The sequence below is a fragment of the Pituophis catenifer genome, unplaced genomic scaffold (assembly GCF_029215685.1).
Source record: "Pituophis catenifer annectens isolate HBS135680 unplaced genomic scaffold, rPitCat1.0.hap2 SCAF_2, whole genome shotgun sequence".
Classification (NCBI taxonomy): Eukaryota; Metazoa; Chordata; class Lepidosauria; order Squamata; family Colubridae; genus Pituophis; species Pituophis catenifer.
In genome coordinates this window covers 59,874,116-59,887,190 of record NW_027256882.1, presented here as the reverse complement: position 1 = coordinate 59,887,190, position 13,075 = coordinate 59,874,116, and the positions used below count along the sequence as shown (strand labels likewise).

Genomic DNA, 13,075 nt, shown 5'->3' with positions numbered 1-13,075 from the left:
ATTTTAATACAGAAAATTCTGAAAATGGAGATAAAAATGAAACCAGAACTTTTCCTTTTGGGTCTATTGGAAAGAGAACTGGAGAAAAAAAATGGAACTTTGTTATTTTATAAGTTGACAGCAGCAAGACTATTGTATGAGCAAAAATGGAAGGACACTTTGATTCCTAGAATGGACGAATGGTTGCAGAAGTTGATGGAGTTGGCTGAAATAGCAAAACTGACAACTTTGATTAAAGAAAAGAACATAAGTACTTTTGTTTTCACATGGAAACCACTTCTGAACTTCGTGGTTGATGTGGAAAAGAAGGAAACTCTGACTTTGGGTTTTTACAGATTAGATTGACAGATCTTTATAGAAATGACTTGTTCATACTATTATGGAAAAGCAAAAAGCTGTGATTTGATGTTAAGGCCTTATTTAACTGTAACAGAGAGAGTTGGAAGTCAATGCTTCTTTTTCTTCCCCCATCTTTCCTCACCTCTTCCCCCTTCCCCCTCCCCCATCACTGCTCTTCTATTTACTTTTGTATTTTGTATTTTATAATATCCTATAACTTAATAATTTAATTTTTTTTAAAGAGAGATACTCATTTACTTATCTTACATTTTGGAGTCATCAGCTTACAAGAAAAGTCCATTCTTCAGGACTAAGCCTTTAAACAAATCTATCCAGTTTTTCCTTTAAACAAAATGACCAGCCTTAGGCAGTTTTATGATGTGTGGTGCTAGCACAGTTCTAACACCAGAGTTACAATGAATAATGGGTTTTAATTTTAATAAAAGGGAACCAAGTGAATTGTTGCAGAATTTAAAAAAACACTGATATAAGAATTCTAATTACATACAAAAGCTAGCAATCAATAACCAGCACACAAACAAATAAAAAACAAACCAGAAAACCAATGAATTAGACAAAAAAAAAAAAGCATTGAAAAGTAAAGCATAGTATAGCTGCTCCACCAACTATTCTATGAGAGGCCTTGGGCTTTTTGCCTGAGTTTGGGGCGGAAGCCTTGATTTATTGGCTGTCTCAGTAAACCTGTTTCTGTCATTTCTTACCATTCTGAGAATAGGCAACTATTAACTGACTAGCAACTTCTCATTGGAAGAAGATAGGGGCTTTATGGAACTATAGAAACCTAGTCACTAGCTAATTTGCAGCTCTTTATTTCATTAGAGAATCAGTTTAGTTGGTGAACCTACATTGTTGGCACTGGTCACAGTTTTAAGAAGAACTTTTAAGGAGAATTTTGGTAAGATATCTTAGTTTTCTTCAGTGAGCTCTCTTTTTCATTACATGCTGTTATTGGGGGTGTTCTATAAGTCCCAATATAGAATTCAGAGGTATTTTTCAGTGCCAGAGATGGCTGTCTATGTTTAAGGTATTGCTGGTATCAATCTAACCATATTGTCAGTACCTGTTAAATAATAATTGGGAAGTAAAAGGAAATAGAAAATGGTCTGTCTCCCTAGAAGGAAGAAAACAAAGACATTGAGTCCATTTTTCTTTTAAATGGGTAGATTAGAGGAAAACTGGGAAGTTATGTTCAAAGCTGTATATACTGGATGTCAGCACTGAGGACTTACTATAGAAAAGCTGGGCAAATTAGTTATGCTTATAATGACATCAATGTAAACATACTTATTTAATAGTTACTAATAAATATTATAATATTTGTAGCTCATGGTTGAAATCAGGAGTCCTTGATACTCTCTGAGCTTGGTTGTTTTCTTGTAGATATTACATTACTCAAACATCATCAGTGCTTGTAAGGAATACAATTTGCTCTCAGCCTAGTGGCCTGCCCTGGGGTGGCCTTTTTTTTTTTTTAATTTGATTTATATGCCGCCCTTCTCCAGAGACTCAGGGCGGCTTACAATGCATTAAGCAATAGCCTTCATTCTTTTGTATATTTTATACAAAGTCAGCTTATTGCCCCCACAAACTGGGTCCTCATTTCACCTACCTTAGAAAGGATGGAAGGCTGAGTCAACCTTGAGCCTTGGAGAGATTCGAACCAGCAGAAATTGCAGGCAGCTGTGTTAATAACAGTGTGCATTAAACCACTGTACCATCAAGGCTCTTAGAACAGGAGTGAAATCCAGCAGGTTCTGACAGGATCTGGAGAACCGGTAGCAGAAATTTTGAGCAGTTCGGAGAACCGGCAAATACCACCTCTGGCTGGCCCCAGAGTGGGGTGGGAATGGAGATTTTGCAATATCCTTCTCCCAGGAGTGGGGAAGGAATGGGGATTTTGCAGTATCCTTCCCCTGGAGTAGGGTAGGAATGGAAATTTTGCAGTATCCTTCCCTGCGACACCCACCAAGCCACGCCCACCAAGCCACACCACACCCACCAAAACATGACCACAGAACCGGTAGTAAAAAAAAAAATAGATTTCACCACTGCCTTAGAAGTTATTTGGTTGGACTGTTTACTATCAGCTTGTTTGGCAATTCCTAGCCTGGGATATTGTTTACTTGAGTGTTGGTCTGATTTAATCTTGGAGTTAATCTATGCTCATCTGGCTGATGATTGCCGTTAGTGGGGTACCAAAAAAGTGAATAAAAAACCCAAAAGACCTCCCCACCAGCAATTAGCACCCAGATGAATATAGATTTACTCCAAGATTAACATCAGACTAACAACCCAATAAACAATAGCTCAATCAAGGAACTGCCAAGCAAGCCAACCGTAAAGAGCCCAATCAAAGAACACGCAGGGCAAACCACTGGAACATAAACTGAGAGCAAATCCCACTCCTTACTAGCACTAATGATGTTACCTAGTCTGGGTAATGAAACGACTGCAAGAAAGCAATCAGCTCAGAGAGCACCAAGGACCCCTAATAGTTACTCCCTCTGTAGAAAATTACAGAACCTATAGCCCACCTGCCATAGAAACAGAGACATGTCAACTTTGGTATCTCTTTGATACCAACAGGATTTTGTCATTTGTTATTAAGTAAAACATACACTGTTTAAAAGCAAGTATATGATGAGGAATTTTAATATTTTTATCTGATGAATCGTATGTGTTACACTTACGTAGAATAAATCCTTTCAAAGAAGTCTATGCACTCATATATAAAAAATATGTTTTACACATAATTAAGTGGGGAAAAAATAATCAGCTTTACATAAACTGAAGTTTGAAAAATGCAAATGATTGTATAGTCGTGGTGGTACAATGGTTAGAATGCAGTACAACAGGCTAATTCTGCTGACTGCCAGAAGTTCAATCCTGATTGGCTCAAGGTTGAATCAGCCTTCCATCCTTCCGAGGTTGGTAAAATGGAGACCCAAATTGTTGGGAGCAATATGCTGACTCTGTAAACCACTTAGAGAGGGCTGTAAAACACTGTGAAATGGTATATAAATTTCAGTGCTATTGCCAGTACTATTGAGTTATTGAAATATCTCTTATAGTTAGGAAGTATGTGCGAAGGTATGTATGCTTACATTCATTAGGCTTGGTTATCAGAAAACATATCAGTTTAGTCAATCCTTAAATAAAAATACTTGTTTGGAATTTAATTTGAAATATACAGCCTGAAAGCAACTAAAGAGATAAGCAAAGTGTAAACTACCATATTTTTCGGAGTATAAGACCCACCAGAGTATAAGATGCAACTTAGTTTTTGGGGAGGAAAATAGGGGGGGGGGAATCTGCCTACCAGGTACTCATCTGGCTAGCATCCTTAGTCTGGCCACCTTCAGCACATTAGTTTGCTGGTTTTTTAATCCCCTGCCTTGGGATAAAAAAAAGCTTCTAAGGCATAGCTGAGAGAAGCAGCAATGAGAAAAGCAGGCAAAGCGGGGGGGGGGGAGATTGCTTCACTCGGCTAGCGCCTAGTTAGGGCTAAAAAAAAGCTTCTAAAGAACAGCTGAGAGTTGGAGCAATGCATGGAGATCGCTTCACTCACTAGTGCCTTGTTAAAGCACAGCAGAGAGTCGAGGGAGCAGGCAAAGCTGGAAAGATCGCTTGCTAGTGCCTTGTTAGCACCTCGTTAGGGCTGAAAAAAAAGCTTCAAAAAAAGCTATATTCGGAGTATAAGATGCACCCAAATTTTCAGCCTTTTGGTGGGGGGGGGGGAAGGTGCGTCTTATACTCCAAAAAATATGGTAGATTGCTTCATGTTATTTGCACTACATTTTTAAAAAATATTTACAAGAACATTAGTATGTGTTTTTTTTTTTTACTGCAATATAACTTCTATAATAATGGTCGTGAACTTTCCCTAATGTATTTTTGAACATCTGGGGATATTGTGTAATACTTCATAGTTTTTAACAATACAAGTATAATACAGGCCCATTGTTATTTGGAGTGGGATGTGGAGGTGGGGGAGGACGTTGAATCTGTGAAAGCCAATTGCATTTTAGCTTGCATATCAGTTCGATAACTGCCGATTTGGGAAGTTTGTATAAAAATGTGAAATGAATAAATGAATGAGTTCATTCACCTTTTTTTTTTTTTTTTTACTTTTTACACTCAACTTTGATAAGGTCAAATCATATGAAAACCTTAAATAAAACACTTTTTGTGATCTTGTATCAGCAGCCAAATCCAATGTGCTATTTAGTCAAGTGTTTGAGAAATACCTTTACTTTATAACTCCTCCTCCCCAAATAAAGAAAAGATGAAAATCCTTACTTTCCAAGGGCAAAACATTCCAGCCGAACGGATGTGCCTTTTGCTGCCTGTATAGTCTCTGGAAAACGCACTTCAATTTTTGGCTCATATTCCCCCATCACACCTGCTGAATACCAAAATAGCTTAGTTGAGTTGTGCTTCAAACCTACTACTACAAAATAGCAGCATAAAAAACAACAACAACCTGTGGACTAATTTGTTCCCATGGAAACTAACAAGTATCTTCCAGTGAAACCAAGAATGAGCCACTATGGAGAACTTCATCTTTAGTACAATGACTAATATGAATCCCACAAACCCACTCTCAGTGGTGAGCTCCCCTTGACCTCTTGATCCGGATTATCAAATGAGGTCAAGCCTTGGCAATTACCAGAACACACAGTGCATTCTGTTCCAATTCATAAAATATTATATATAGCTAAATAAATTGAGTCTTAAACTCTTGCCAATCAATCAGAATAGAAAAAAACACCCAATAAAAAATACCCTGCTGAGTACTTTTCTGTCTTAATTTTGAAAGAAGTCAGAGTTAAATATACCAATTGGTGTTTACAGGAAGTGAAGTGAAACAATAAGCCTGGTATAGAAACATATTTGGAGAGCAAATGGTTAGGACAGGGCTGTCAAACTCACAGCCCGTGGGCCAGATGCGCCATGCATTGGCCACACCCATGCCCATTTTAGTGAAGGGGGAAAAAGTTGCGATACATCATGTGATGATGCTGTGATGATGCGAGTTTGAAACCCCTGGGTTAGGAATTAGGAGAAAGCTGATTTGTAGTATGAATTCAAGCTGATATAGTCAGAGGTACAGTACATAGTCTATCAAGGATGAAACAAATTTATTTATGATTATTAGAATGTTAAGCAACTGTCAGGGACACTGTATTGAAATGGGTGCCATTAGGACAAAGCCATTCCCAAAATGGGACACAACCAAGTCAAATATACTTAATGTCAATTTTAACTAATTAAATGATGTACAGTTATTCATCAAAGCAGGCATAGACCTTTAAAATAATTAGATTTCTTCCTAGCATCCATTCGGTTCATAATTCTACTAATAAATTTATTTCCTCCTCCTCGCTGTAAAATAAATTTATTACCTGTCCCCCATCTATTAGCAAATGAGTTTTCATGAAGTACAATAGCTTACGTTAAATTAAATTTGCAAACTGATTGCTCAATCCAGTGTCTATCACCTTTATAATGAATTTTACAATTGATTTCCAAAACCCAATCCAAGAGTGGACTAAGACATTTCATAGAAAAATGGGTTGTCATAATAAAAGGGGCTAATGAAAGCATGCAAATAGGAATTTCTTCATTGTTCTGGCCAAAGCACCAAAAAGAAACATATAGTCTGTCAGACTTTGATGCTATCTCAAAATAAATGAATTTCCAAACTGCCAATCTTTAAGGAAATCTTCTCTTTATTCGAGCACAGCAACCGGATCATGACTCGATGCGGACAAGACTGACCTTTTGCCCCCCGATCCCTCCCTTTCTGATCCCCAATTATCTGCTTCTCATTGGCTATCTTCCAAGTCACTCTCCTGGCTTCTTGTCTTGTCATTTCACAGGAATGTCCCCCCCTCTTCATTTCCACGGAGACCGGGCTTCAAAGGGATTTAGCAGGCAAAAGTTCAGGGCTTATCTCCCTTCCTATGTCAGCGCTGAGGTGCTGACATAGTCAGGGCTACATATCCCAAACATTTCCCTTTCCTCTAAGTTAGTGGTATATCCATAGTCCCAGGTCTCCTGTCTGATGTTAAAGATACACCTATTCTTCCCAATGAAAGAGATGATAATTTTCTTGTTAATGCTGCTGAAAACACAACTGTTTTATTTGCAGTGCCTTTTTTTTTATTACATTACATAAGAACAACATACGAAATCTGGCTGCCAAAAAAGACAAGTTCATATCTTCATACAGAAGATATGAAGTCTACGGGCCGTTCAGTGGCCTAATGAGGGGGAGAGAGAGACCCCTACATAGGGGATGAGTGGTAAAAGGCACTGTGGAATAAGTAAGTGTAGGGACTATACTGATGACTCGCTACTTACACAAATGATTTGGCCACTATGGAACAAGTGTTACAGACATCTGCTATTACCTAAACAAATATCTATTGGAGGAAAGCAAGTAAATGAATATTGAGGCTGGAGATGCTATATGAATATTATCCCTATGACAATATAATGTCTAATTTAAAGGATCCCACATTATTCCTCACTTACATATCTCATTCTGGATATAGCAATCATCCCAAACTCACTCTTATTTTATTTTTCTGGTATGAGTATGACATGTTCTGAATCTTTGTCGTTATTTCATTGGAGCATTTAGTGTACTCTAGTCAGATCCATGGCTTGGAGGAAGCAATCTCATTTGTTAATGAATTTTTGAACGATGCATTTTCGATTGTGAACATTTAATTAGAAATGGGATTTTTCCACCCCCCACCCCCCGAAAGGAGGCTACTCACTTCAGTGCCTAAACTGGATTAGATCTAGTTTGACGCATCTTACATTTGAACAACAAATGCTTGTTACATCTAAATTTGAAGATTCTTGAAAGAATGCAGTTAATATAAGAATTAAGATTTCATTTAGTCTGTTCTTTTTCATTGCAATGAATTTGGTTATGTGGCTTTTTAAAGTCATGCTTTTATGTGGAATGAAAGCTTAAACACGAGAGCAGAGTGTTTCCAGGCTGCTATCTAGGGTACAGTTAAATCACTCTAGTCTTTTGTTGGTGGCATTGACTGTTAGCCATTTAGGGATGCAGTAGTTTAAACTGATGTCTTGTAGCCATATCTACAAAAATATCCCAATGGCTTCTAACAATTGGACTTCCCTAGACACTCTGGATATCATCTCCAAGTAACTGCTGGTGGCTCAGCAGACTGATAGCATTGTGATTAACACCAGCTGTCTGCAATTACAGTAAGTTAGAATCTCACCAGGCTCAAGGTTGACTCAGCCTTCCATCCTTTCTAAGGTAGGTAAATTGAGGACCCAGTTTGTGGGGGCAATAGGCTGACTTTGTATAAATATACAAAAGTATGAAGGCTATTGCTTAACGCATTGTAAGCCGCCCTGAGTCTCTGGAGAAGGGCGGCATATAAATCAAAATAAAATAAAATAAAATAAAATAATAAAATAAAATAAAATAAAATAAAATAAAATAATAAAATAAAATAAAATAAAATAAAATAAAATAAAATAAAATAAAATAAAATAAAATAAAATAAAATAAAATAAAATAAAATAAACATTAGATGGGGACTTATGAGAATGCAGAACTTTTAGTTCTCAAGTCTCTCCCTTTGGAATGCCCTCCCTATAAGATAAGCATGGTACTAATCTTGATCTTTCCATCTAAACTAAGGCTTTGCTCTTCACCTGAAGTAGATGGATAGAGAGATGAGAGAAGGAGAATGAGCGAGGGAGGGAGGGAGGGAGGGAGGGAGGGAGAATATAGTTTCGATTTTAAGTGCCCCTTATGGTAAATTATCTCTGTTTTTGTCTCTGTTTCTTTCTATACAGTGGTGGCCAAAATTGTGGAAGCCTTTTGGGAAAAGTGTATTTTTGAGGTTTGATGGCTAATAACACCACTTTTTTTGGGGGGGGAGGTTCAAAATAATCATATTCCACTGCTGGAATGGCCTGGGAATATCCCACACCTCAACCCAATTGAAAATCTATGGAGCTAAAGATCTATGGAACTAAAAATCTATGGAACTAAAGAAACTTGTTAGTCAGAAGTGACCCACAATAAAACCCAGTTAATAGAAGCAATCATTCAATCTTGGTTTCACATTATAACATCTGCAGAACTAAAAGATTTGGTTTATTCTGTGGGAAGACGTTGTAAGGCCATAATTCATGCTAAAGGTTACTCAAATAAGTATGGTGATCATTTTCGTATATCTCATTTTTTTCTACGGTGATAATTTGTAACTGCTATTGTAATAGCAAATCCTTCATAAAAGTTATTGCATTACATTCCTGATTAAATTATCTTTCTATTGATACATAATTTTATGGTACTATTCCCCCCCCCAAAAAAAAGTGGTATTAGCTAGTTTTAGAAAATACACTTTTCCCAAAAGGTTTCCACAATTTTGGCCACTACTCTATCTCCCTCTCTTATCCTATACTATCAGATATGTATTTCCACTGATTTACTGTTTACTGTTTTGATCAACTGTGAACTATCCGGAGAACCTATTCTTTTTATTGGTTATTGGATTGCAATAGCAGTAGTGAAGACAACAACAACAACAACATTTTTACCTCAAGATAGGGACTAGCAGTTTAATAAATCTGAGTTGGCATTCCCCTTGATGAGGCACATTGCATCACAGAGGCAACACAATATTCCTTATCAAAGCAAAGGGGTTTACTTCAGTAGTCGTTTGACAAAACTTGAAGCCTTGACCAGTAGTTCTAACAGGTGGAGGAAGGTTCTGCATATCTTATTGGAATTATTGGAGGCTATGGAAATCACTGGAGGAGACATCAGATCATCAGAAGAGGGGAAATAAGCAAGGTAAGGCAGAGTCATGTAGCTGCATCGCTTATATTTTTTGAAACAGGGAAATCCGCCCTGAGTCTCCGGAGTCTCCGGAGTCTCCGGAGAGGGGCGGCATATAAATTTAATCAATCAATCAATCAATCAATGAAGTGATCCAGTCAAACTTTCATTAAATTGGATCACTTCACAGTCTAACTCTTTAATGAAGGATTTTTGGCATCTTCTCCCAAGAGACTTACAAATTTATTCCGAAGAACAAATGGCACCATACAATCTGAAGTCAGTTGTGAAGTGTATTCATCTACCATACAGATATCTGTAATGGGATGTGAGAATGACCTTGGGAGACAGGAGGAAGAACTGCAACCTTGACAGCTATCATACAAAAGGTATCTCAGCTCACAGAGGAAAAGAGGGCATGGAAAGCATCTCAGAGGGGCCCATGTCTGGTTTTCTAGAAAGTAAAAGTAAGTGCAGAGAGAGGAGCAAAGTGCTTTCAGACTTGAAAGATTTTGTTACTTTAGCCTTACAGTAATGGTAGGTTTAATACTCATGGTTTGGGCTTCTTGTCTAGTCTAATTTAAAGGGGTGACAATATCCTCCTTTACACATTCCTCAATTCCTTAATTTTATCAACAAAAATCAGATATGAGGCAAAGACTTAAAGATGTAGAAGAAGGAGAGGAAGAGCCTGGGGTGGGAGGATAAGGGTTAGTAGAGAGTCAAGACAGGAATCAGCCTGGAGTCATTACATTCCCAAAAGTGGTCTAACTCAACCCCTCTTGAATTCCATTAACTCTTACCTAATGCTGACCATTAGTTGACTAGATTCTTATGCATAGGCATGAGCAATAAAATCCACTTAACTGTATCTCAGGATGTAGTGTTGATTCTTCATGTCTGACCAAAGAATCCTTAAATCAAATGGGTAGTGCAAATCTATATACTTTTCTGCAGAGATTGTGTGCCATTTCAGAATTAATGTAAATACATTAGGATTATATTTTTAAAAAACAGTAACCAAAACTTACCATCACTCCGAAGCACAAGTGGTGTCACTGGCCCCTGAACACTTTGTTTTATTTCTCTGTTTGATACTACACAAGTGTAGATACCCACATCAGATGCTTCCACTTTGGCAATATATAGATTTCCTGTTTCTTGAGAGACAAACCGACGATCATCTTCCTGAACATATAAGGGATTATTGTTGAAAATCCAAGCGAATGATAAATCTGGAAAATATCAAATTCTTATTGCATGTATTTTCCTAACAAAATTAGGAGAGTTAACATGTTTAGAACATGAAATATTTTTAATTTATTGACTACCTTTGCTTTGATTTTGATTAAATGAAATAATGCATATTAGCAAATATTGGATATAATGTTTTATGTGTTTTTGATGCAGACATCCTTTTCCTTCATTTGTTATCCTGCTGTGATTACAATAGAATGGTGCCTATTTAAAAATCAATATACCAAATGGTTCAGTGGTAGAGTTCAATTTTTTTTTACTACCGGTTCTTGGTGGGTGTGGCAGGGGAAGGATACTGCAAAATCTCCATTCCCACCCCGCTCCAGGGGAAGGTTACTGCAAAATCCCTATTCCCTCCCCACTCCTGGGGAAAGGATATTGCAAAATCTCCATTCCCACCCCACTTTGGGGCCAGCCAGAGGTGGTATTTGCTGGTTCTCCTCAAAATTTTATCTTTCTTCAGAACCTGTCAGAACCTGCTGAATAGCACCCCTGAAATGGTCTAATATAAAATTTAAAAAACTATCACTATAAAACTATCACTTTGTCAGTTATAATAAGAAGGGTACAGAATGAACAAATAGAGTCATTAGCATTTACTGAACCTTAGCCAATTCGGAACTGGGCTGCAGAAGCGGAGGGTGAGCGCATGTGTGTGCATAGCTCCACTTGTGTGAGTAACAGATGGGCACATGTTTGCACTCAGCTCCATTTGTGCAAGTGGCAGGCGCATGTGCCCTCTGCTTGTGCAAATGAAGCTGCTCACACTTGCCTGCCGTTCATACCCACTCATGCTCTCCCACCACTCGCGCATATCATTCCCTCTCCCTCCCTCCCCCGCTGGTCCACAAATCTGGAAAGATTGGGGATTGCTATGCTAAATCACAAAGATTTTGATGCTTTGGAATTCAACTTGTAACCTTTCAGCCATCATAGATCACAATCCTTGCTATCAACTTGAAAGCAATTCCTGCATAAATTTTCACACTTCAGACTGCATGTGATCCAGTAACAGGCTCAGTCCTATGCGCCAATGTTGGGATCAGACTGACAGCAGACAAAAAGAAAGATCTGTGTTTTGATCTTCACTGTTTTACTTCTTAAGTTCTTTGTTTAGTCAAGATCCTGGGAATCATCAAAATAATGTGATAATATAAGACAGATTGACATGCTTTCCAAAGTTCATTGATAATTATAAATAACAACTATTTTAAAATTAGGTTTAAGGAGAAGCAAGCTTCTCTTGTCCTAACTCTATTAATTTATTTTAAATTTTGTCTTTGGAAAGCCAGGAGTGATTTATTTTAATGATTCAAAGATAAAAAGGAAAGTGGCATCTGAAGATGGCAATCTTTCTCACTCTTGACTTGGATTAAGAAATTAGTACAAGTTGTCAGCAAAGCAAACCCTTAAAACTCAACCAGTATATTTATTTGATTGATTTCTATCCTACCTTTTCTCTAACAGCTCAAGAAATTGCACATAGCCCTCATTGCTTCAATTTTCCTATAAATACAAGCTTGTACTGAGTGGTAATAACTCAACTAGCCCAAAGTCACCCACTGATTTTCCATGTTTAAGGTGCAATAAACAAAATTTCTGGATAGCTCATTGCCTATACAGTTTGATATTTCCCACAACCTTCAATTTCACAATCCATCTATGCCTGGTAACTATTTAGGAAGGTTGTTCTTAAACAGGGATGTCAAACTCAAGGCCTGGGGCTTGGATCTGGCCCATGGGGTGCTTAGATATGGCCCGTGGGGCCACCTTGGAAACAGCAAAGGACCGGCCTGTGCTGCCTCTGCAAGCAAAGATGGAGCTTGTGAGGGCCACAGGCTGCCCTCTCAAGCTCTGTTTTCGCTGGCAGAGGGTTACAGGAAGCCATCACAGGTGAAAATGGAGCTCGGGAACCCATTTTCAACTGGCAGAGCACTCAGGCCCTGAGTGGCCCCCTGCTGAGGTCAAACACAATCCTGATGCGGCCCTCAATGAATTCGAGTTTGACACACCTGTTCTTAAACATGGGTTTTTACTCTTGGGAGAAGAAGTAAACTCATGTTCAAGCAACAGCTAACAATCATAGAAGGAGATTGAACCAAGAAAAGGCATAATGAATACTAGCCTTTTCTTTCCAAATTTCACCCATAGCCTCTCACTGCCACACTTAGTCAGTTGCTACGTGGGCAGTTGCTCATGGATATGAGAAAACCCTGGTTTCAAAAATGGACTCTCCCACTGCCCAAGAAGAATGGCTCTGGTGGGTAGTACACAGTCTGCAGAGCAAGGGTGATACATTTATACCAGCCTATAGTGGCCAATAAGTGCTGGTCTGACCCCAGCACTGAGAGATCACCTTACTGTAATATTGACCAAAGCTCATGGAGGTTGCACCTAGAGAACAACTGTTGTGGCTTGTTGCCTGATTAAAAAGAAAAGTCCATTTTATAGTCAAATGTCACTTGAAGCTGCCTCAGGTATAAGTATAGCAACATAAGAAGAATCAGTTTCATGTAATGGCACTGGACTGGGAGCTGAAAGGACCATGAGTTCTGTTCCTGTCTTAGGCACAAAATCCATCTAGGTGACTTTGGGCAAATCACCCTTCCAGTTCTG

The 13,075-nt window shown here is 38.3% G+C and overlaps 1 protein-coding gene across 1 annotated transcript in view; it reads right to left on the bottom strand.

Annotated features, from left to right (window-relative positions):
- Positions 1–13,075, bottom strand: part of CNTN6 (contactin 6) — a 146,359-nt gene that overhangs the window by 85,426 nt on the left and 47,858 nt on the right. The window contains 2 exon segments of the mRNA XM_070933567.1: positions 4,660–4,765; positions 10,234–10,437. Coding sequence (XP_070789668.1) covers positions 4,660–4,765; positions 10,234–10,437 — 310 coding nt within the window.